The following is a 26120-nucleotide window of genomic DNA, read 5'->3' as shown; positions in this document are numbered from 1 at the left end:
ATTATACGTATAGTGTATATATGTATATATCTGAAATGATATAAATAGCGTCATCAGTATTTATCGTTATTGTTCTAGCAGGCTGGCCTTCCCTCACACTCCCCCATCAGGTGACAGGGTCTGCATCCAGCACCCACTCCCCTTCCAAAAGCCTTATGAGCAATCATGCACCCTTTTCTTCCATGCACTCTTCTTTTGAGATAGAGTCACACGCAGTATAAGAAATAATAGAGATCCCTGCTACACTTGATCCACTTCTCCCCAATCAGAACATCCTGCAAGCTCACAACTAGGTTACTGAAGTAGACACACCCAGTCTTTTCCAGATTTCCCCGGTTTCACTAGCACTTGTTTGTAGGTGTGCATTCAGCTGCTGCACTTTCTATAGCAACGCCTCCTGCATTTCTGCCGTGTTTCAGCAGAAAAGATCCCCAGCATCTTCCTGGGCGCCTGGTTCTTAGCACCCCGGACTCCCGCCCCGGAGGGTCCTCGAGTCTGGAGGACAGGCTTGGGGCTCCGGGAAAGGAAAGAAACGGGAACCACGCGTACCCAGCCTCCCGGAGTCTCGCTCCTCATGACCCGCACTCCAGAAGGACGGAGGCCCTCAAGGTGGCCCGATGGAACAGGGCAGGGTCGAGGGCGGAGTCAGGACGCAGGGGCGGGGCGGGATAGGAGTTATGGGCGGGGCCTGCGCTAACGGTCGCGCGGCATTCCTCGCGCGACCGTAGTCGAGCTGTTGGGTTGTGGGCCGAACGCGCTGTGGAGAAGCGGCCGAGTGGGGCCTGTGTGTGGCGGACCGCTGTCCAGGTGCGAGGAGCGGGTAAGCGAGCGCTCCCGGGAGAAGCCGGCGCGGACGCCTGAGGTGAAGCCCGGTGGCGGCGGGCGGCGGATCCCGCGCGGCTGTGAGCGGCGGATGGCTGGCTCTCGTCCGCTCCTGAGGGCGGATCTCAGGGCTGCGGCGTCCGTGGTGGGAGCGGCCTCCCCTCCCAGCTGCCCGCGCACTTGGCGGGTGGTGACGAAGGCGAGGCCTGCGCCGAGCCCCCGGCCCCGAGTCCTGGCCGGCCCTCGGGCCACCCCCGTCTCCCCGCGCGGTGGAAGCCGGCGGGTTAGGGTTCGTAGAACACGCCCGGATGCGAAGCGGGCAGGTGACGTCGGCTTCTAGTCCAAACACGCGGGGGACACAGTCACGTAGAAACACGCAGAACACCTTAGAGTGTGGACGTCCGCGTAGAGCGCGGCGAGTGCAGACGCGGGGGTGTAATTATGCGAGATATGTACCCACGTCCTGCAGTGACTCAAAAATGAGTTCCCCCCAGAGACTGGCTTACGTTAGGGTTCGCGCTTGGTGTTGGACATTCTGTGGGTTTGACAGATGCCTGGTTACAGGATCCTTCAGAGCAGTTGCACTGCCTCGGAAACTCCCTACCCACGACTCACCCCTCCCTCCCGCAACTTTAGATGGTGTGCTGTCTCTACAGTTTTGCCTTTTCCAGAATGTCATAGAGTTGGAATCTTCAGAATACATTTTAAAAGAGTGAATAGGGAGAAGAGTCGCATTTCACCTCAGGGTTTCAAAGGGACCGCTTTCAATCCCTGTTTGCCAAGCGCTGGACTTATCATCTATAAGGTGCAAAAGTGTGAGGAGGGCATGAAATGATAAACTTTGGGAAATGGTATTTGAATGCAAGTCATGCATGTTTCCTCTTTCTTTCCTCCCTCCCTTCCTTCCTCCCTTCCTCCCTTCCTTGCTTCCTTCCTTCCTTCCTTCCTTTCTTTTTCTCTCCTTCCTTCCTTCCTCCCTCCCTCTTTCTTTCTCTCTCTTTCTCTTCTTCTTTTTTTCAAAACAGCTTTTAGTTAGAAAATTTGAAACTACCTTGAAAGGTTATTAACAAGCATTCTTCTAGAATTTCAAAATACAGGGAGTGCCCTGGTGGGTGGTCTAATGGTTAGGACTTGGCTCTTTCACTGCCGTGGCCTGGTTCATTCCCTGGTTGGGGAACTAAAATCCCACAAGCCGCACCATGGGGCCGGGAAAAAAAAAAAAAACTTAAAAGAAGTGCAAAACTTGCTGAGTTCCCATTGAAGCAGTAAAAGGAGTAAAATCTACTTTTTTGAATTGGATTTATAAAGATAATTGAGCGACTGTTCCCCTCTGTGAGAGGTGACCAATTTTGTCAAAGTTTGTTAGAAAATCTTTGGTTTGTGATGAAAGTTTGGGGGGATTTTCATGTATAGAAATAACCACATAAAGAGGACTTCTCTGTAGTAGCCCCAGCACAGAGTAAAATAGCAAATTATAGGACCATCATTGCTGAGCTCTTTGAAAGCTCTATTTATCTAGAATAGCAGGATATAAACTGTACTTGTTTCTATAATTTAAATGCTGGATATAAATGTAAAATTAGCTGTTAACTAAAATTCTATTTATCTAAAAAGTTAATTATAGCAATAATTTCACATTACAGCCTATCATCATAGACTCCACTCTGTGATGAGGGAGAAAGACAGCACACAAGCAACAATTATGAATTAGGAGTGCTAAGAGAGGGAATAGAGTCTGGGGGATACTTGAAGGAGGGTAGTAGGAAAGTCTTCTCCTTGAGATCCAAAGAATGCTGAAGATCCTGTCTTGGGAAGATGTGAGGGTGGGATTGGAGAGGATGCTCAAGGAAGAGGAAACTGTGTATACCAAGGCCCCAGGTCTGCTCACTCTGGCCTGCTCAGAATTTGAGACAATGGCATCAAAATCAGAAAGTTGGTGGGGTTTGCCCTCAGGGTCTGACTGACAGCCTCAGCTGACCTGTGGGTCAGACACCTTCTCAGAGCCAGCAGCTAGCAATGCCTCTTCCTTGTCTGGGTCCAGAGTCCCCTTCTCTTTTTCCAGAGCCACAACGAGAGTAAGGACCAAGCAGTGCAGCTTTGTCCTCTGGAGGAAAGCTCTAGCAAGTAGGAGCATGAGGGGCTTGGGCCCTACCATGCCCTCATGAAACCTAAAGCAAGGGACCAGGAAGGCCCTGGGAGGAATTGGCCAGGTCAGGCTGGGCTCTGGTCCAGGCGGGAGGTTGCCCTTCAAAAGTAGGAGGAGGGCACAGAACTCAGGGAAGGGAATTTGGGAGACCTGGGCTGGGGGGCTGTCAGAGATGGTCATGGTGTATCTAGTCTGTGGTATAGGGTCAGCCTCATAGTAGACACTCCACAACTATTACCTGTTACATTGCCATCATGTTACCTTAACCAGACTAGGTTCACCACCACCTCTTCTTTCCTTTTACCCTTATCAAGTATCTGAGTCAGTGGCCTTGAGGCTGTATACATCTAGTCCCACATCTGGCCCTCTGTTTTCGTTGCTGCTCTCTGAGCCATCCCCCATCCTGATTCAGGGCCTGATACATATCAGACACTCAACTGACACATGTTGAATGAATAAACTATGTATAAAAACCAGGTAATTGCAGTACTCTAGATGAGGAATGACTGAGCCTTGGGCTGAGGAGATGGCATCAGAGATGGAGAAAAGGAGACATTTAAAATATATTTGGAAAGTAGAAGGGACAGTAGTTGCTGTTGAATGGTATAATCTCTGTATCACCATATCGAGCTCTTTAGTTCATGGTAATTTTGTATTTCTCAAAATGTCCATGTAGAGAAGCAAGTTGTCCTTTTTTTGGTAGACAGACACTAAGGTATATCACCATATATTTTGAATAATAGTAGAAAGTGAAGGAACTTCAAAGAGTTCATGTGATATTACTTGTAAGTCAATAACCACCAAGAGATATTAAGGGGTAAAAATTTGGAGAACTCAATATGTAGATGGATAGTGTTTTTACACAAAATCTGGCTACTGAATAGTTTTTCCTCTAACCTCAAGTGTGTAGCACTTGACAAGCTCTCAATAAATGTTGAGTGGATGGATGAATGAATGAATCCATCAGGGTTTGTCAAGAATTTCAGAGACTGAAATTGCATAGTAAGCCAGATCAGACTAGGCCGAAGAATAAGTAGGACCTTAAAGCTGCTTAATTCCCCATTGTTTATTCTGGCTTGAATGCAGAAGCTGCTACATTGGATAAGAATGAAAAGCAGTGTTCTCATCTGTCAAGAGCCTGTGAACATCTAGGCACCTTACGTACATTATTTTGAATTCTCACAACAACCCTGTAGGGTAGATGTTATCCATATTTTGTGGATGAAGAAATTAAAGCTCAGTAATTCAAAACATTTGACTACAAACTAGTGGCGCTGGAATTCATAATCATATTTGACTAACTCCACAGTCTTCCTGAAACGTATTATGCGACATGTCCTGAAAGTGCAGCCTGTAGCTGAGGGCATTCACTGTTAAAGAGGCCACGTAATATGAAGTGAAATGGAGTAAATCTGCTAGTTTGGTGTAGCTGACAGTTGTTATTACACTAAAACCTTTTCTAGTGATGATATTGAGGGACAAGCCACCATTTCATTTATTTATTGAGTGCTTTTTATGTGCAAGGTAGCATTGAAATGCACATACAAAAAATTTGTAAGATCCTACCTCTGCCCTGATGGAGCTTACTTACCATCTAGAGGTGAGGATAAAGTACTACCTATTCCCTTACACAGTGTAACTAAATGCATGATTCAAGGTGGTTACAATAGAGTTTTGCTGTTTTTTTAAAGTAGGCTTTATGGTAATAAATATTTAAATCTGCAAATGTCCCATTGAATCATTTCTCATCTGAAACTAAATTTGCAGGGTGCTCAAATATTGCTAAATTATTTTTTTTGAAAAGTGAAAGTTAAAAATTTAAACCTAACTATATCATTCAAAACTTTAAGAGGACATTTTGAAACATGCTTTTTACAGGTTGAATCTAACTTGCATTTCATTGTTGTAACATAAAATTTTCCCAAAGAATGAGTAGAATATCCAGTACTTTCCTAATAAATTCTTTTTTCAGTCTTGGAATTTTTCAAGGTTTATTTCAGTTGTTTAATTTATGCATCTAAGTTATATTTTCTAATATGCAGATAAAAGAATGGCTAACTCCATTGCATCAAAGAACTTTACTGCACTTTCAGACCTGCATCCAAATATGGCTAATCTGGTAGGTTTCAGTGGTGTAGTGGTTCACTTGATCTCTGTTGAAACTTTAGGTGGTAATATTACATTATGTCAACATTATTGATTCGTTTCAACACATGCTTGTATAATTGACAAGTATACAGATACTGCATTAGTGATTGTTAGATATTAAACACTCCTAAACTTCTTTGTATTTATGCCAGCTAAATGAAAATTAGTCTTTCTTTTGTCTACGGATTAGGAGATTGTAGATATGACTAGCGATTGTTAAAAATTATCAAAAGTTTACTTGTATTATATTTTATTTTATTTATTTATTTTTGGCTGCATTGGGTCTTCGTTGCTGCATGGGCTTTCTCTACTTGCTGTGAGCTGGGGCTACTCTTTGTTGTGGGGCGTGGGCTTCTCATTGTGGTGGCTTCTGTTGTTGTAGAGCACGGGCTCTAGGTACACGGGCTTCAGAAGTTGTAGCTCGCAGGCTCTAGAGCGCAGGCTCAGTAGTTGCGGTGCATGGGCTTAGTTGCTCTGCGGCATGTGGGATCTTCCTGGACCAGGGATCAAACCTGTGTCCACTGCACTGGCAGGCAGATTCTTAACCACTGTGCCACCAGGGAAGTCCTTGTACTATATTTTAATTAAATATTTAATAAGTACTCAAATTTAGCATTATAAAATTAAAACATTGTCATTCAGCAGTATCTATTCTCTAGTCAAATTGCCCAAGTTATATACTGAAATACTTGCTATTATGCTGCTTTTATGACATAAAGGTACACAAAAGATATATTTCTGAAATCATTATGTGAAAATTCATTTTGGGGGAAGGGATTGTGGGGGAATCAGTCATGTCAAGTATGCCTAGATTGTTATTTATTTAAAAGAAATCTAGGTGGAATCATCTTATAAGGTGAAGAATTCATTGTAAAGCAATTATCATACTGCCTTACTTTTCCTACCCCCAGCAGTCTGCTGTTTACATTTAGAATTTGCAAATCAGGTTTCTTAAAATGGGATAAATTTACATATAACTTCAATAATTTGCAATTTAAACTTTATTAATGTTAAAAATAATTATTGATGTTACAGTTTTTCTTGAAAGGTAAACTATTTGCTAATTGCCTCTTCAGTTAGAAAATTTTACTCAATATTTCCATTAGTTGTTTTCCCAACAAAATTCAGTGAGATCTGCATGCATATGGAATTTAAAGAAATAATAGTAATATGTCTAAATGCAATAAGACTAATAGCTCAGCTAGGATGTGGTAGTCTTAAAAGCTTGAATGTATTTTATTTATATTTTTTTCAGATTTATTTTGGCTGCGTTGGGTCTTTGTTTCTGTGCGCGGGCTTTCTCTAGCTGCAGCAAGTGGGGGTTACTCTTCATTGCAGTGTGTGGGCTTCTCACCGTGGTGGCTTCTCTTTGTTGCAGAGCACGGGCTCTAGGCATGCAGGCTTCAGGAATTGTGGCACACGGGCTCTAGAGCACAGGCTCACTTTGTTGTGGTGCATGGCTTAGTTGCTCCCTGGCTTGTGGGAACTTTCCAGACCAGGTCTCAAACCTGTGTCCCCTGCATTTGCAGGCGGATTCTTAATCACTGCACCACCAGGGAAGTCCTTGAATGTATTTTAAATGTAACAGATTATTGTAAGGTTAAAATCAGTTGCTAGAATTAGTGATATAAATTCATCCTTTCAGAAAAAGGTTACTTTTATTTCTTAAAACATTTAAAAAATACTTAATTTTTCTTTGTTAGTCACTGAAGAGAAATTTAAAAATTTTAAAGATGTTAATATCTTTAAGGTTTAAGATCTAGGACTTCAGAGCTTAGATTTATTAGCAGCAATGTGCAAGTTTTGTTACAATCTAATTTATGTTACTGTCCAGCATGTTTGCATTAAGAAGCTAAGCAATTTTATGTGGATTGTTAGAAAACCCTATATAAAAGAAAGCTTTGAAGACCATGGCAAATTAAATTGCATTATACATGTGCTTTGAATGAATTCAGTAAGGACTGATAGCATAGGGCAGTTACTGTGCTCCACCTAATGATTAAAAATAAAGTAGAAACATACTAAGTATTAAATGATTATATTTGTAATATCAGTTAACTGTCTTATTACTTTGTACTACTCCTTGTGGAGCTGAACATTTATGAAGTTGTTTTAGATGTTTGTCTGGAATAAATACATTTAAATGGTTCCTAGTTAAAAATGTTTGTTAGAGCCAGTAAAATATAACAAGTCCATGAAATTAAATTTACCATCTCCATCTGTGTTTAATATTTGTCTTCTATAACCTTTTTGTTTTTCAGAAAATAATCGGCATAGTTATTGGAAAAACAGATGTCAAAGGCTTTCCAGACAGAAAAAGCTGAGTTCTGTTTAACTCTTTGCTTCATTTTTCATCAACTGTGGCTTATGACTACAGCAAAATATATTTAAGTGATTAAATTTCTCATGCCTGTTTAACTCCCTAAGAGCAACAGCCATGTTCTCTATTGCATGGTAAAGTACTTGATTTAAGGCCACATGTGTGGCCTTAAATCATTCTTAATGATTTTATTTGATATCTCTAAAACATAATTTTAAAAGCTGTGTATACAGTACTAAAATAGCTAAATTGGTCAACTCATTAATGTGTATCAACGAGTACTTATTGAGCACCTCCACTGTGTAAAACCCGGTGGAAAGGTAAGAGAGAGAGATGTATGTAGTCTCATCATCCTCAGTTATCAAAGTGTCTGAAAGGATGGACGTGGAGCTAGTTTGACTGGGCTCAGCACGAGTCATCTGAGATCTATTCTATGTACAGCTGTGAAATCGGGGTAAATAAAGCTGGGATGAGAATTAAATGAGCTCATACATGGAAGGGTGTGTAAGGCACAGTAAGAACTCCATGTTAACTATCAATATCAGCCTAAGAGATACAAGTACACAGGTAAATCTTCATAGAAGACAGAAAGTGATAAGGAGGAAGGTTTTCCAGCAGGGATATGTCCTGACAGTGTTGAGCGAGAGAAGTATGGCAGCAGTATCTATGTATTTACTCAAAGAACCAGACAATTCAGTGGAAAAAAATCATCTTTCACATGTGGAAAATACAGTTAAGTTTGGCTTTAGTGGTTCTTATTGAGTTGCTTGAACTGTGCAAGAATTTTAGGACTATGGAAACACAATCCGAGACTAAAATTGGATTTTTAAAATCAACTGACTCTCAAACTTTTGTAGTTTACATGCAGAGATAAACTATAGAATGCCAAAAGTAGCAATTCACTATTATTAGCTTTTGAAGTGTCAATGCTTTTTATTAAAAGGTACAGTATAAGTCCTAAACAGCCTGAGGGAATCTGAGCTCTAGTCAGCCAGCCAGTAATTTTGACAGACGAAGACAATTAATTGTGGCTGTGTTCATTGACTTACGGTGTAGTGATAGGTACCTTTATTTTCATTTTATTTTTTATAATATTCTGTTGTTATTTTTGAGGTAAATAACAAAGATGTCATCTCCCACCCATACTCATTTGTCTTCTCTTTACTGCATCATAATTAATTAGATCAGAATTACCACTTGAATAGTTTGAGAAATCCTGCATCTCTGTTTTCTAAGCTGTAAAAGGAATAACTTGAAATATATGAATTAGAAAAGGTCAATATTTATATATTTGCTTAAATTACAGCAATGAAATAAAATTTTCTCCTATTAGACGGTGAGAGTAGGGTACCATTTCTGTAGTGTTTGACTATTTTTTATAATTGTCTGTACAGTATTCCTTTTTTGGAGAAGATATGCTTACTGACTTTAAAAAACATTACACATATCAATATATTGTCATAAAAAATTCAAGCAGTGCAGAAGGTCATAGAGTCCAAAAGAGAAATTCTTCATTTAACCCTCAACTTTTCCCATCCCAGCCCCCACCCCAAAGGTAAGCACTAATCACAGTTCAATAGATATCTATAATGTGCATTTGTATGTTAGGTTGTATTACTTTTTAAAAACTTTTAAAATTGAAGTATAGTTGATATATAATATTATAGAACTTACAGGTATACAGTATAGTGATTTACAATTTTAAAGGTTATATTTCATTGTAGTTATTATAAAATACTTGCTGTATTCCACATGTTGTATAGTATATCTTTGTAGCTTATTTTGTACCTAGAAGTTTGTACCTCTTAATCCCCTACCCGTATATTGCCCCTCTCTCCTTCCCCCCTTCCCCCCTTCCCTCCTTCCGTCTCCCCACTAGTAACCACTATCTGTGATTCTGCTTTTTTGTTATATTCACTAGTTTGTTGTATTTTTTAGATTCCACGTATAAATGATATCATACAGTATTTGTCTTTTGTCTGACTTATTTCACTTAGCATAATGCCCTCCAAGTCTATCTATGCTGCTGCAAATGGTAACATTTCATTGTTTTATATAGCTGAGTAAAAATTTCATTATGCATATATATGTGTGTGTGTGTGTGTGTGTGTGTGTGTGTGTGTGTGTGTGTATATCACAACTTCTTTATTCATCTGGTGATGGACACTTAGGTTGCTTTCATGTCTTGACGATTATAAATAATGCTGCTATGAACATTGGGGTGCATGTATCTTTTCAAATTAGTGTTTTGTTTTTTTCAGATATATTCTCAGAAGTGGAGTCGCTGGGTCATATGGTAGTTCTGTTTTTAGTTTTTTGAGATGCGTCCATACTGATTCGCACAGTGGCTGCACCAGTTTACATTCCCACCAACAGTGTACAAGGTTCCCTTTGTACCTCTCACTGTTGTGGCCTCTCCCGTTGTGGAGCACAGGCTCCGGACGCGCAGGCTCAGCGGCCATGGCTCATGGGCCCAGCCGCTCTGCGGCATGTGGGATCTTGCCGGACCGGGGCCTGAACCCGTGTCCCCTGCATCGGCAGGCGGACTGTCAACCACTGCGCCACCAGGGAAGCCCATTTGTGTTCTTTTTGACGATAGCCATTCTGACAAGTGTGAGGTGATAGCTCATTGTTGTTTTTATTTGTATTTCCCTGATAATTAGTGATATTGAACATCTTTTCATGTGCCTGTTGGCCATCTGCATTTCCTCTTTGGAAGAATGTCTATTCAGTTCTTCTACCTAGTTTTTAAATTGGGTTGTTAGTTTTTTTGATGTTGAGTTGTATGAGCTGTTGATGTATGTTGGATATTAACCCCTTATTGTTTATATCATTTGCAAATATTTTCTCCCATTCAGTAGTTTGTCTTTTCATTTTGTTGATGGTTTCCTTTGCTGTGCAAAAGCGTTTAGGTTTAATTAGTTTCCATTTGTTTATTTTTGCTTTTATTGCCTTTGTTTTAGGAATGGATCCAATAAAATATTGACATGTGCCTCTCCTGTTGTGGAGCACAGGCTCCGGACGCGCAGGCTCAGCAGCCATGGCTCACGGGCCCAGCCGCTCTGCGGCATGTGGGATCTTCCCGGATCGGGGCACGAACCAGTGTTCCCTGCATCGGCAGGCGGACTCTCAACCACTGTGCCACCAGGGAAGCCCTGTATTACTTTTTTAATTAGCAAAACAATAAAGAAATTTTATTTTGGAAAAAAAGTACTTGCTGACCCCTAGTGGTATCTTTTAGCAGCACACGTTTATTTGTTTTGAAATAATTTAGATCTGAATTATGACTTAGGTTAAAACAACAGTAAGAGAGAAATGGAGACTCTAAGCTAATATCAGGATGGTTCAAGCCTACATGTCATTTCCCTCCAAATATACAGATAACTAGGGAAAGGAAACATAGGGGTAACAGTGAGGTGAGTTATCTACCTTGGCAGCTTAGAATTCATAAAAGCAAAACTTATATCTGAAATAATATTTTACACCATGTGTTTGAGTGTTTTTAGCATCAAATAATCATATTTGTTCAAAGTTAAAATAAAACTTTTCATATGAAAAATAAAAGCATTGGTTTTTCCTTAGATATTGGATCAGAAAGGTACACTTTCAGTTTCACCATTCGTGATTCAACAACCCATTTTGTAAATGCAACATCGTGGGGCAAGGAAGATTACATCAGATCACTTTCTGACAGCTTTCGTGTTGGGGAGTGTGGTAAGTTGGCACTGATTCTTAAACTGTTTCTCTTACAGTATTATTCCCATGATATGTTTGTGATAACTACACTGAGGGAGTCAAAATGAAATGAGACACAATTCTTATTCTCAAGAACCTTACCAGAAAAAAGTCAATTGTTAAGAGTATAACACAAGGCATTCAGCATTTAATTGAAACATACAAACATGATAATCACATATTTTTACTAAGTAGCTCTGTGATCTTTGGTTTATTTCTATTTCACTTTGCATCAGTCCCTCTTGTGGCTCTAATCATTTATCTTTCTGTAAAATTATAATAGGGATGCTAAATAGATTTTAATAAAAGATATTTGAAATTTTAATGGATTTTAAGAAACCTTCAGCCTAAAATACCAAATCTTTCATATCAGCTACCCACCCCAATAGCCCTCTATGGTACAGTGTAGTATATTGAAAAGAACAAGACTTTGAGAACAGGTAGATCTGAATTCAATTCTAAGTACCAACTTTTATTACATTGTGGCTTTGAGAAAATTTCTTAATCTTGTTGGGTCTCAACTATGAATTAACACCCTATAGATGCTTGTGAATGTTAAATGAGATAGTGTGCCTGTTATAAAGTGTAGAACTTAGTCACTCAATAGATGGCAGCTCTAGCCTCATACAAGAAACAAGAAAGCATGTATACCAGTTCTCTTTCATGGTAGAAAAAAGAAGGGAAAGGGTAACACGGACAATTAAACTACTCCTCTCCAACCCTGCAGTATCAAGCAGCCTAGTACCCATACTAGTTACTCAGCACCCAATCATATTATTAACTTTCAGGATTACATATAGTATCTCTCTAACTGAATAATAAGGTAGTTGAACATATGAACTATGAAGGCAGAAAACTGCAGACTTTGCGAAAACTTTACAGGTCCTTAGAAGCAGCCTGTAAGGATAGCATTGGGGGGAAGGTGAGCAAAGAGGCAGGTTCAGCAGGAGCCCAGTCTCATCCTGACCCATATGGGAGCTCTGGAGCATGAGTGGCACCTCAAAGTGGTACCACCCTAAAAAAAGAGGTCTGGGATTTTGTACCCTGTATTTACAAGTTATTGGCTGAAGTCCACACCCTACTCTTCCTACAAGCAAAACATTTCTTGGATGAATTTCTTGGATGAATGCCAGAACATTAGTTACCTAGAGCTAAAGATATATTTCGGTATTAACCTATGTTCCATGTTGATGGCTGTTGTGAGGATGAATGAGATAAGGGATTTTAAAGGTGTAAATCTGATGATGCTTATAGAAGTAAATAAGATTTTGGTGTGGTAGAATGAAAAGATTACAGATTTTTAAATTAGAATTACAAATAGAATTAGAACAGTTCTAATTTCAACTCTACTACTTTCTAGATATAATACCTCAAGAAGGTTATTTAACCTCTGTGAACTTCAATTTCTTCATTTGGAAAAAGGGATAATAATGAGGGATGGTTGTGTGAGGAATTAGCAAAATAGAGCACATAAAAGTCTAACATAGACCATAGGAAATGAAAACCCTAAAATGTTGTCGTAAAGCTGATAAGTTGTGGGGCTCAAATCAGGACCCAGATTTTGCATTGCTCTTTCTAACTACCACTATTATTTTTGAGGACAGCTGTGAATTGGGTGAAGATCAATTTATTTTATAGAAGGGCATGTTGTAACCAAATCAAATGTTCAGTGTAACTATTCAATAAAGTAATATTAATGTGGATCATATGTTGGGATTTAAACACAAAGTATAAGAAATGTCATCTGAGATCAAATTGATTGGTCATACCCCAGGATTCTGTTGCTCACAGTGCCACAAGAAAATGATTGTGAAGGATACATGACACCAACTCAAAATTAGAAATAACATTGTAATGTTCATTGTTATGTACACTCATTTTTTAAACTTATCCTGTTACTTTTTTTGTAATAACATCATATTTTCCCCTCTGTTTTAGTGATAATTGAAAATCCCCTGATCCAAAGAAAGGAATTAGAAAGAGGAGAAAAGTTCAGCCCTGCAACTCCTAGGTAAATCTAGCACAGAGGTCAGAATGATTATTACTTTATGCCAGAATGATTATTACTAATAAGTTTTTGCACGTCAGATTAACAGAGAGCTTATTAAAGGTGTATACTTCAGTTTGAAAATTAGGAGTTTAATTCTGCTTCATAATATTTATCTTTGATTATGAAATAATTTACTTTGACATAGGATCACATAAAAAATGGCTTTGTTTTTAGTACTTTGATTCTCATTCTTAGATTACAAAAATCTGACTCTAGTCACATTAAAGCTGAACAGTGAAAAGGTAAATCATGGAAGTCATATATCCATTTTTTCATCTCAATTTATAACTCTCTTCACATGCCTTACTATCTTAGTTCAGGTTACTTGGAAGTAGAGCCCAGAGGAGGATTTTTGTGCAGATGATTTGTTGAGGGAGAGCCCTTAGAAGCAGCCTGTAAGGATAGCACTGGGGGGAAGGTGAGCAAAGAGGCAGGTTCAGCAGGAGCCCAGTCTCATCCTGACCCAGATGGGAGCTCTGGAGCATGAGTGGCACCTCAAAGTGGTACCACCCTAAAGAAAGAGGCCTGGGCTTTTGTACCCTGTATTTACAAGTTATTGGTTGAAGTCCACCCCCTATTCCTGCAGAGGAGGGAAGGCTTAAAGGTATTTCTGGCTGAGGGCAAATCTCGAGAGAGAAGGGAGTAGCTGGTAAAGAGCTCTGGGTGGGCACAAAAGTCTCTACTACACGTGCACCTGCACCCATTTTTCTGACCTCATCTTATAGGTCTCATTTCTCTGCAGCCACATGAAGAGTCCTCCACTTTATGAACATCCTGGGCTCATTCTGCACTAACAGCATTGCATGTTCACTTCCCTCTGCAAAGAACAATCTTATTTGCTCTTCTCATTGAAGTGTCAGCTTAAATGTCACCTCCTTAGATCTTCCCCCACCTACTCTGTCTGTAGTAGCCCTTCCAGTCTGTATTACTAGGACTTCGTCCTGTACACAGTGTATGTGTACCATCATAACCCTGATTACAATCTGGGATTATTTGATTAATTGTTCTTGTCTGTCTCCCTCTCACGCATGTAAACTCCGTGAGATCATAGGTCTTGTGTGTCTTCCTCACCACTGTACCCCCTGTGCCTAGACTAAGGTCTGGCACATAATAGGCTCTCAGTAAGTGTTTATGGAATGAACACATGAATGGAGGGAGGGAAGAGCATCCTTGGCAGAGGGAACAAACACGAAACCTCCTGGCCTTTTCCAGAACAGTTAATAGTAGTTTAAACCTTATGAAACTGTTGATGTTTGACTACGTTCTTCTCTAAAGTGGTAGTTTCATAGCCTAGGAATATGATGTGGCTGGAATATAGGCAGGGGAACAGCAGGAGGAGAAGCTCGAGAGAGAAGCAGAGACACTTCACAGACAGCTTTGCTTGTTGTACCAACTTCATGCTTTGGTGATGGCTAGCACAGAAGATCTTTTGAGCTGGGAAATATATTCATATTCGTGGTTTAGGAAGATCACTTTGGCTACCTGAGGACGGACAGTAGGGGAACAAAGCTTAGGAGACAAGCAGTAGTTTGGGTGAGAAGTGATGAGGGAAACACCTAAAGCAGTAGCGGGGTTGGGGGGTGCGGGGAAGGCTCTGGATTAGAGGACTAGAAAGATGCTCCATGGAGGACACTTGGAAGTTGATTGGCTGGAAGGGGAAGAGCACCTCAATTGTGTAAATGTTGTGTATCTGTTCCTACAGAGCACCACAGAGGTAAGGGAAGCACACAGGCAGGGCAGTCAGTGTCATAGAGGTGGAAATCACCCTCCCCCCCGACACACAATGTTTTAGAGTGCTCTTACACCCTTTTTTTTTTTTACAGAGAAAGAAACTGAAACTCAGTATTGTGCAAGATCAGACTATTAGTGTGCTTAAAACTCAGACACAGTTGGTCTTTAAAACATTTTCTTAATGAAAATACATTTTAGACAAAAAATATTTTACAAAGCTTTTCAATGTTTCTAAGAGTGAAAAGTATAAATCTTCTTAATATAATTTTTAAAATATAGTTTAAGTTACAACCAAAGTTTAACTGTGAACTTTGAAGTATTTTTCTATTAGAAAATCATTTGATATTAACTTCTGGTGTGTGTTTTTACAATTTAGCGATTATAAACTATTGCTCAGTGAGAATCACTCAATGGTAAAAGTTTGTTCCAGTTATGAAGTGGATGCCAAGCTACTTTCTTTGATATACTTACCTGTTAAAGAGTCTTGTGATTATTATTCATTGGGTGACATTGTTGCAAACGGACACAGTCTTGATGGGAGAATTATTAATGTCCTTGCAGCTGTGAGGTCGGTAAGTTAAAACCCCAACAAAGCCAAGTTCAATTTGGTGGGGGGAGTTCTATCATTTTATTTGTGTTTGGAAAGTAATAATCAACTGGAGTAAAATTTCCTCTGTATCTTGATGCATCCTCCGTTGAATTTAGAAAATAACACTTCTCATTAAAGGGAAAGCAGCATTTTACCTGTGAATGAGTAGCAAAATAAAATTGTATTTGAATGTTAAATGCAGTACACAGTCATAAATGATCCGCTAACTATATGAGAGCTTTTCATACTTGAGTTAAACAAAAGGCACAGATAGAAAGGGTAAATTCATTGACTTTAAGATCTCCAGGAAGTTCTTTGAAGGGGCTTAAGTTGAATAAATCAAGGAATCAATTCAGTGCGTGTTCTCAGAGCTGTCCTGAGTTGGGGGAGAGAGCGAGAAACCCACGGTGCTGCAGTAGGGGCCCTGTGAGCTAATGCATAGCATCAGGTGCTGAAAAGCAGGGCAGAACGACACTCCGTGGGGTGCCGGGGAATGTCTCACCATCCTTTGCTTCCACATCTCCTTCTTACCCAATCCGTGTCCCCTGCATCGGCAGGCGGACTCTGAACCACTGCGCCACCAGGGAAGCCCCTGCAGCAAGTTTTGAACTCCATTGGACAGACTAGAATCACTTGGCAGGGAGCAAATTTTCACAAAATAAAGTACATAAATAAAGGGGCAAGAAGAATTTCTCAATATACAGAATGATGATAATCAGAAGACAAAAAAGCGGGAAATAGATTTAGGTACTTATAGTTAATGTTGTAAGTAATTGCTAATTGCATTTCCATATTAAATGACTGAGTGTCGACTATCCCCATGACAGGCCAACAGAGGCCTGCCTGCGTTGTTCCCCAGCCCAGCCCAGCACAGCCCAGCACAGTGCCTGCCACACAGTGAACACTCAGTATCATTCAGGATGGAGGAATAAACACCCGATATGAGTCTTGAAAAATGGGAAAAATTCATTTCTGGGCAACTTAGGTTCAATCTTACTTAAAGGCAGGATATGATCTCTCAATTTCCCTGAAATTCCATATAATGCCATTATATCACAATGTAGTAAGGATTTTCTAAAACCCAGTATGAATATAAAACCTACAACAGCTTTTTCCATGTCCCCCTTCCTGCCTCCACCCCTTGAGTCTGGTACCACCTTTCATAGGATTATATTATTTCTTTTATTTTCATGCCTTCTTTCTCCCATTTTGCTTCCATCCCTCTTACATTTCCTTATCTTTACGTTTTTATTTAACCTGTTTTCTTCCTTCTCGCCTCTACTTAGGTCTCTTCACTTTAAAACTCCTTTTCATACAGTTTTCTTGCATGCTGTGATATGGTAGGCCTCTCTCATACTCTGGCTGTCCTTTCCTCTGACTTTCTTTCTAGATGCTCTCTTCTGCAGGCAGCTGTGACTCTTTCTTCAGCTCCTTCCTAAGGAGCTCAGCCCTGACAATAGATGCATGGGTGACAGTGGCATAGGGGGCAGCTGACTGTCCATGCTTGGGCCATTGCTGTGTGACCATCAGAGGTGCTGCTGTTCCATTGAGAACTCCCTGAGGGCACAGAAGGGCCCCTGAGTTCACCTCCACGTCCATGATCCTCTTACACCACAGTGTGGACTGAATCAGACGGTATATCAAAGCACATTCCCATGTATCCCTCATTCGATTCTCACCAGCTTGTCCCTAGGAAGGCAGCAAAGGGGGTATCAATATCCATACCTGGGCTAGCAAGACGAGGACACTGAGGCCCAGAGAGATGAATTCATCCAATCACATTAACTCCGTGCCAGGCCCTGTGCTAAGCCATGGGGATACACAGATATTGAAAATGTACTTTCTACCCTCACTGAGTCCACATAGATGCCACCCAGGGACTTGTCATGGAGCATTTGTTCTGACATGGTGAAAAGATCCCACAGTCTTGACTTAAAGCACACATATCTCTCTTCAATCAAAGTGTGTGACTTACAACTTAAATACACCTGGTTCAGAGATAAAAGATGCTGTTAAATCATCAAATATATATTAGTGATTCTAGCTATTTTGATATTTCTAATTTGTTGTTTAAAAGGTAAACACTTGAGTATTTCCATCAACAAATATTTAAGTACCTCTACAACTGTAGGTGAAGAAAAATAATGATTTTCTTCAATTTCTAAGGTTGGAGAGCCAAAATACTTTACAACTTCAGACCAAAGAAAAGGCCAGAGGTGTGAAGTTAAACTCTATGATGAGACAGAGCCTTCTTTTGCAATGATATGGTAACTTCCCACATCTGTTCCAAACTGTGAAATCTGTGCTATTATCACCAAGTCAGACATTTTAATTTCATCAGGAGATGATGGATTTCATATCAGGAGAGGAGTAATGATATTTAAAAAATAAACCTTTCTCTTGTATGTTGAGTCATTACAGTCTATGATTACCTTAAAATGAGATCTTTAGATGGCATGGGATTTCATAGATGGACTCTACTGTAACTTGTTTATTATTGTACTCTGTTTTTTTTTTTTTTTTTTTTTTTTGTGTTACGCGGGCCTCTCACTGCCGTGGCCTCTCCCGTTGCGGAGCACAGGCTCCGGACGCTCAGGCTCAGCGGCCATGGCTCACGGGCCCAGCCGCTCCGCGGCACGCGGGACCCTCCCAGACCGGGGCACGAACCCGTGTCCCCTGCATCGGCAGGCGGACTCTCAACCACTGCGCCACCAGGGAAGCCCTGTACTCTGTTTTGTAACAAATCGTCATTTACTAAGTCTCATTGATAAAGAACAAGCCAGACTTTCTGTGATTCCTTGGGTGGTACCCTGGAGCCAAGCCATGGAAAGATGGTAGAAAAGCAAGCATTGTCACAGGCTGGGTTCTATGGGGCTCCCAGTGTGTCAGATGTGGGGCAGGGCTACATCCTGAAGCATCACAGGGTATAACATGGTATTGTTTAGACTCCAGATGCCTGGGTACCAAAGAAAGCACTTAATTTGAAACAGGGCTTCAACCTATCAAGTCCCCCGAGCAGTTTATCCATGGTGGGGGCCCTCCCTTAATGGCATGAAAAGAATGACTTCAAAATTTTTAAACTTGTAGTCACTCAGTTCTAACTAGCCTGGAGTGACCTGGGTGATAGGAAAAGAAGGAATTGAAGGAGCAGAAGTTGTTAGAGTTGAATGGTGCTGAAAGGAATGATTTTCATAGGTGTTAAATTTTCTGTGAAATAGGCAGTGTAGCCCTGCAAAATGGCAGGAGAAGCCAAAATCCTTAACTGTGCCTTGGACCGTATGGGGGATTATTAACCTCATCCATTAAGACATCCTTTTTCTGGTAAATAATGTGGTCACTGCCAGTTTTTTTCTAATGTATTTGATTTTTATCACTTCTTTTTTAACACATGCAGTTGGGATAATGAATCTATTCTACTTGCACAGAGCTGGGTGCCACGAGAAACAGGTATAATACTTCAATGATTGTGTTCAATATTTGTCATTTTTTTTATCCCCCTGTGTAATAATTTTAAAATGGCTTTTTTCCCAAACAGTAATATTTGCCTCAGATGTAAGAATAAGTTTTGACAAATTTCGGAACTGCATGACAGCAACTGTAATCTCAAAAACCATTATTACAACTAATCCAGGTAAAAAGCTATCTGAAATTTTTTATCCCTTTGGAAATGACTACATCATGTATTCTAATATTTGTGCAGTGTGTTTAAGAATGAAGCTTGGATTTCATTTGAATTAAAAGTGAAAAACTGCTTTGAAAAACTTAAAATGAGCCATATCTTTGATATCTTTACAAAAGAAATGTGAAAAACCAGACTCATTTTTAAAAAAAATAAATTTATTTATTTATTTTTGGCTGTGTTGGGTCTTCGTTTCTGTGTGAGGGTTTTCTCTGGTTGTGGCAAGCAGGGGCCACTCTTCATCGCGGTGCACGGGCCTCTCACTGTCGCGGCCTCTCTTGTTGCGGAGCACAGGCTCCAGATGCACAGGCTCAGTAGTTATGTCTCACGGGCCCAGTTGGATTTGTCTGGTGGAAAAGGTTATCAAGCTTGACAGTATTAATCGTATCAAAACCTCAAGACTAAGTTAATGAGACAGATTTGAAGGATGTTGTGCGTTTGGCTCTGAAAACAGGTTCAAAGGGGAAGTGTCAAAGTGTTTTGAGCAATGCTAACATCATTAGAATAAATGCCTTATTTCTCAAGGAGACAAATATAAAGGAGAATATGTATAATGGTGTGTGAATTTCAATATGCTTATTTAAATCAGTCTTATTTCTAATTTCCTGGGCTACACATGCCACATAGAAGTTAAGAACCTCTAAATGGTTTGAGCTTTCATCCTAGCCAGCATGTCCAGGCTTCCTGCCCCGAGAGAGTTCATCAGATGGGGAAGGAAGAATTTGTCCCCCCACAGACAGTCTGGGATGACCCTGTTGTCCTTAGAGCTCTTAACAGCAGTGCCTACACCCCACCCTTCCTACCAGCTTCTGTCCCAGGATGCTCATTAATTTACAGATATTTAGTGAATGCCTTTTATTTGACAACTACTGAGGTAACTTTAACACTTTCTGGAACAAGGAAGTACATGAGTGGATGGATGCTCAGATGGATGGAAGGATAGTCACTATAACTGAAGTACAGAAATGAAAAGGCAAAACCCCTGTCTGGGATTCCAGTCTAGTTCTGAGAAAGAACCAACAGTGATAAGACTTGTGGTACAACAGGATGAGGAAGAAGAAACCCTGACTCTGTCCAGGGGAGTCAGGGGGTCCAAGCATTGGCAGGATGGTTTGCAGAATGTTGGATATGGTGAGGAAGGGCTGAAGACAAGCAGGTGTTAGAGGTTGGGGCTTGGAGTTGAAGGGTGTTAGAGTTAGAGAGCCCCTCTTCAAAATCAGATTCGTGCCTTCTGGCACATTATCTCACTATTCCTGAGGATACTCATGTCCCAAATGGAGGAGCAAGTTTTTTTTTTTTTTTAAGTATTTTATTTATTTATTTGGCTGCTTCGGGTCTTCGTTGTGGCATGTGGGGTTTTTAGGTGCAGCACGCAGGCTTATTTCTGGTTGTGGCGCACAGCTCCAGAGCACACAAGCTCTCTAGTTGTGGCACACAGACTCTCTAATTGTGGTGCGCGGGCTCCAGAGCACACAGGCAGGCTTCTCTCCAGTTATGTCGCGTGGGCTCTAGAGCACTCAGGCTCAGTAGTTGTGGTGCGCGGGCTTAGTTGCCCCGTGGCATGTGGGATCTTAGTTCCCTGACTAGGGATCAAACCCACATCCCTTGCATTGGAAGGCAGATTCTTAACCACTGGACCACCAGGGAAGTCCCGAGGAGCAAGGTCTTTTTTTTTTTAATTATAAGAATCTTTTAAAAAATCTTTTTATTTATTTATTTATTTATTTATTTATTTATTTATTTTTTTATTTATTTATTTTTGGCTGCATTGGGCTTTCTGTAGTTGTGGCTAGTGGGGGGCTACTCTTTGTTGTGGTGCACAGGCTTCTCATTGCGGTGGCTTCTCTTCTTGTGGAGCATGGGCTCTAGCCACATGGGCTTTAGTAGCTGTGGCACGTGGGCTCAGTAGTTGTGGCTCACGGACTCCAGAGAGCAGGCTCAGTAGCTGTAGCACACGGTTTTAGTTGCTCCGCGGCCTGTGGGATCTTCCTGGACCAGGGATTAAACCCGTGTCCCCTGCATTGGCAGGCAGATTCCTAACCACTGCGCCACCAGGCAAGTCTGGAGCAAGCTTTTTAAACAACCTTAAAAAATTTTTTTTCTGACTAGAAAAGAAATACATATAAAATTCAAAAAATACATAAAAGCATAAAAAGGAAGATCAGCTGTAAATTCACCATCTCATAAGAGATAATCATTTCTTTGATACATATTCTTCCAGATAATTTTGCTTATGTATCTTTTTTAAAATGAAAGGGAATTGTATGACAATGTTTTGTAAGCTGCTCTTTAAACTCATGATATCTGGTATACATTTCTCTGTGTTAATGGAGCACCCCATCACATTGTCAATGGCTTTGTAATATTGTGTTTGATTGTATTCTTATACGTCTTCACTTTTTACTGGTAAAAATAATTTTGGATCATTTACAGTGATTTAAAAAATAATCAGTTTGCTGTTTACTTATTATGCATTTTCAATTAAGATACACCAGAAGCTAACATCCTATTGAATTTTATAAGAGAAAATAAAGAAACGAATCTTCTGGATGATGAAATTGACAGTTATTTGAAAGAATCCACAAGTTGTAAGTGACCTTTAAATATTATTTGAATTTTTAAAAGGCCAGAATTTGGGCCTGTAAAGTTACTTAGTAAAAGATATTGTATTCTTATTATGTAACTGCTACACTTCCACTTTTTATTTATTTATTTTTGGCTGTGTTGGGTCTTTGTTTCTGTGCGAGGGCTTTCTCCAGTTGCGGAGAGCGGAGGCCACTCTTCATCGCAGTGCGCGGGCCTCTTACTGTCGCGGCCTCTCCTGTTCCGGAGCACAGGCTCCAGACGAGCAGGCTCAATAGTTGTGGCTCACGGGCTTAGTTGCTCTGCGGCATGTGGGATCTTCCCAGACCAGGGCTCAAACCCGTGTTCCCTGCATTGGCAGGCAGATTCTTAACCACTGCGCCACCCAGGGAAGCCCTATACTTCCACTTTTTAAAAGGTAGTTTAAAACTTTTGGAGGCTTATATAACCTTTTGCCAATCTGATGAGAGCTGTGACCCTTTCCCCAGAAAAGTAGCTGTACCCACACATAGAATTTTGCATAAAATGTCATGTGTTCACAGACCCCAGACTGAAGCTTGACTTTAAAAGGGATGCTGGGACTTCCCTGTTAGGCCAGTGGTTAAGACTCCATGCTTCCAAAGCAGGGGGCGTGAGTTCTATCTCTGGTTGGGGAGCTAAGATCCCACATGCCTCGTGGTGTGGCCAAAAAAAAAAGAAGGGATGTGGTTTGTTGCCGTCTGTGGCTTATGCTTAGACACTCAGGAGAATGGCGGAAAGCAGAGGGAAAACTTCAATCATTTCCTGAAGGCACGTTCTTGTAACTTCATCCTAGGAGATGAAATACTTCCTAATAATTCCTCTAGAGAGAGTAACAATTGAATTAAGCATGAAATAAGTTATGCTGCAAGTCACATTAACTTGTAAAAGAAGAACTTTGTTATGCTTTCCTGGGGGATATTTAACATGTTTCCTTTTTGTTTTTTTTGTTTTGTCTTGTTCTGTTTTGTTTTTCGGCTGCACGGCGTGGCTTTTGGGGAACTAAGCCACGTGGTGCAGCCAAAAATAAATAAATAAATATAGTCTCTTCACCATTTAAAAAATTGAGTTGACTTGTCTTTTTCTTATTTATTTTTAAGAATCCTTTAGATATTCTGGATATGAATCCTTTATCTCCTTATAGATTGCTAGCATCTCCCACTCTATGGCTTGCCTTTTCATTCTTTTAATGGAATCTTCTGATGATCAGAAATTATTCATTTTAATAAAGACTAATTTCTCATTCTTTTCCTTTTTTGCTTTTATGTCCTTCTATATAATCAGTTTTAATATATCATATATAATAATTTTTCTATTACATAACTTAAGCTACTACGTATTCTCATTTGAGCTTTGTAGCTTTTCTATTTGGATATAATCCTTTTGAGTTCTTAGAATATATTTAGAACTTCCATGACTTTTCTTTTTTTTTAGTAAATACAATAGTTGATGTCTATACAGTTGAACAATTAAAGGTAAAAGCTTTGAAGAATGAAGGAAAAGCTGATCCTATCTATGGAATTCTTTATGCTTACATTTCTACACTGAACATTGATGATGAAACTACAAAAGTAGTTCGAAATAGATGGTAAGCAACCAAATTACTTTTAGAAAGTTCATTCTTGTAAGAAATAAAAACAGTTAGTGTTAATAATTTTTTTTTTTTTTTTTTGGTACATGGGCCTCTCACTGTTGTGGCCTCTCCAGTTGCGGAGCACAGGCTCCAGATGCGCAGGCTCAGCGGCCATGGCTCACGGGTCCAGCCGCTCCGCGGCATGTGGGATCTTCCCGGACCAGGGCACGAACCCGTGTCCCCTGCATTGGCAGGTGGACTCTCAACCACTGTGCCACCAGGGAAGCCCCCTTGTTAATAAATTTTAAACTCTATAAAAGTTAAGCTATTATTTGACATAATAGTGGTTATGCATTTGAATAGTGGTTATGCATTATGCATAAGTGGTTATGCATTTGACAAACTATTTAGATTCAAAATTATAATTGCCTTTTAAAGCAAAATTTAATTTACTGTGTTTCAGCAACCCTAAAATAGAAAGATATAATAATGTCGAAACTTTTAGCTGGGATAAGAAACTATTGTTTTATGACAATTCGAAAATTATTTTGGTGACCACATCCTATAGCAATACAAGTAATAGCATTTTAATAAATTATTTCAACTGTATGAAGAATATGATTTCCAACCTCTCCTAGGTCAAAGTTAGTATCTACTTGCATAGAAAAGTAAACCCAAGTAGATTTAATAATCTTAGCCAAAAAATGCTTGGCAAGAAAATTCTAAAATATTATTGTGAAAGCCTCCCTATGGATTTATAATTGACATTTTTATTGACATAGTTCTAGATTCACATGGCACTGTAAGAAATAATATATAAACTGTACACTTTGTCCAGTTTCCCCCAATGGTAACATTTTGCAAAACTATAGTATCACATCATAGACAGTAATGACATTAATTAAATCCACTGATCTTATTCAGATTTCCCCAGATTAATATGCATCGTGTGTATGTGAAATTTCATATAGTTTTATCATGTATGAAATGATAAACCACCACAATCAAGAAATTGACCTATGGATTTTTAAAACATTGTACGATTTGGTGTTAAAGTTGAAAAAAACTAATGTAGAGGCTGTTGTGTAAGGCAGGTGTTTATTTTTTGAAAAATATTTTTCAAAAATTAAAAAAAATGTTATTGTCCCCCTTATTTTTCCTACATCTTTAATATTGATATCTGAGGAAAAGTATCTAAAATTTAATTCAAAAGTGATCTGTGGCTTACAAGAAACCAGTATCTTCAGATCATTCCCTCTGCTTGAGAAATTTGAATTCGTCTTTGCCTATTCAAATTGGCAAAGTAATGACTGCTTCAAAAATATAGAAGAGCATGGAATTACCCCTTAAAGAGAGGAGAATGTGTCACTAGCAGTACTAGCAGCATTTAGAGTGTGAACCTCCCCAACCCTCAGGTTATTCTGTGGATGTACAGAGGACTTAGTACAGGACCAAGTGAGCATTCATGGAACCCAGGCTTTCTAGGCACAAGACAGGATTCCTGCCCTCAAACTCTGAGCCAGGAGATAAACAAACATACCTGCAATAACATGGAATAGGATGTGATAGGGTGTAAGTTCGTGCTGAAGTGTAAGTTGTGCAGCTGTTCAGAGAAGGGAGGGTGTGGGGCTGGGGTGCAAGTGAGGAAGACCCCAGTGGGGGAGCGATCCTGGGCAAGAACCCCAGCATGGGGGAAAGTAGGAGGCAGAACTGTGAGAGGACTGGATTGTCCCAGTTTCCGAAGCAGGAATACTGAAAATGAGGTTGACTGCATAGAAAGCATGTTGTATTGCTGTGCATTTTTCCTTGTTATTTTGTAGGTCTGTTTTGTACCCTGCTCAGCACTGAGCACTCTGTAATTACTTGCTCTGTAAATATTCCAGGTGCTGACTTAGGCTAAATGTCTAAGTGATAATTCTTCTGCTAGAGATCAGATTTGTCACTTAGGGCCTTCACATTCTATCTTGTCTTTGTTTCTTTTCAGTTCAGGCTGTGGTTACATTGTAAATGAAGCATCCAGCACTTGTACAACTTGCAACAAAGATTCTTCAGAATTTAAATCAGTTTTTCGCAGCTTCCATATGCTAATTGATCTTACTGATCACACAGGTACCCTCCACTCCTGTAGTCTCACAGGAAGTGTTGCTGAGGAGACTTTGGGCTTCACGGTAAATAATAAAAAGGAAAATATGTTTAGAAATACTTCCAAATTGAATTTGCTTCCCCAAACATATAGGTTATTTTGGTGAACATTTGATAAAAATTAATTCATTAATAAAGAGGTCTGGGAAAAATCAATCTTGACTTAAGCACACATTGTTTTAATGAACAAATAATTACATATTGCATATTAAAATCCTAGCTAACATTAACTGTTAGGAATAACAAGAGACGTCCTTGGTGACAGTGGAGAATAAACATGACATTTTATATAGTCAAATAACAATGGGCAAAACAACACCTTGGAGACACTGAGCAGGGTCCTCTGTGAGGAGGGTTTGGCAGTATTTCACCTACCCAGGTGTATAAGGTCAGCCATGAGCTCTTCCTCAGTCTGCCCCATAGCACAGCAGCAGAGATTAGCTTGTGTGCTTGATGTTAGGTTTGATGTTTTTTATTGTTAGAACCCGCTCATGAAGTTTACCATTAAGCCTCAGTGGTTTCCACTTTGTTAAGGGGGGCTTTCTGTACCGAGCTACCTGGCTGGCTTCAGACATTCAGTTTAG

At 40.0% G+C, this 26120-nt stretch overlaps 1 protein-coding gene across 6 annotated transcripts in view; it reads left to right on the top strand.

Moving 5' to 3' along the window:
• Nucleotides 1-701: 701 nt before the first annotated feature.
• MEIOB (meiosis specific with OB-fold) overlaps nucleotides 702-26120 on the top strand; it is a 36449-nt gene continuing 11030 nt past the window's right edge. For 3 of the 6 annotated variants that reach the window (XM_024759656.1, XM_024759655.1, XM_024759654.1), the window contains exons 1-12: nucleotides 702-820; nucleotides 5011-5087; nucleotides 7378-7435; nucleotides 11019-11150; nucleotides 13110-13182; nucleotides 15329-15524; nucleotides 17708-17808; nucleotides 18936-18988; nucleotides 19077-19172; nucleotides 21707-21808; nucleotides 23256-23409; nucleotides 25379-25562. In XM_024759656.1, coding sequence (XP_024615424.1) covers nucleotides 5019-5087; nucleotides 7378-7435; nucleotides 11019-11150; nucleotides 13110-13182; nucleotides 15329-15524; nucleotides 17708-17808; nucleotides 18936-18988; nucleotides 19077-19172; nucleotides 21707-21808; nucleotides 23256-23409; nucleotides 25379-25562 — 1218 coding nt within the window. In that variant the 5' untranslated portion in view covers nucleotides 702-820; nucleotides 5011-5018. Of the gene's footprint in view, nucleotides 821-5010; nucleotides 5088-7377; nucleotides 7436-11018; nucleotides 11151-13109; nucleotides 13183-15328; nucleotides 15525-17707; nucleotides 17809-18935; nucleotides 18989-19076; nucleotides 19173-21706; nucleotides 21809-23255; nucleotides 23410-25378; nucleotides 25563-26120 lie in introns of those variants that run through there. The other 3 variants (XM_024759659.1, XM_024759657.1, XM_024759658.1) reach the window with 3 other exon arrangements.

Source organism: Neophocaena asiaeorientalis, unplaced genomic scaffold (assembly GCF_003031525.2).
Source record: "Neophocaena asiaeorientalis asiaeorientalis breed wild unplaced genomic scaffold, Neophocaena_asiaeorientalis_V1.1 scaffold254, whole genome shotgun sequence".
Lineage (NCBI taxonomy): Eukaryota > Metazoa > Chordata > Mammalia > Artiodactyla > Phocoenidae > Neophocaena > Neophocaena asiaeorientalis.
Note: the sequence above shows the minus strand (reverse complement) of the source record. Positions and strands in the feature narration are given on the sequence as shown.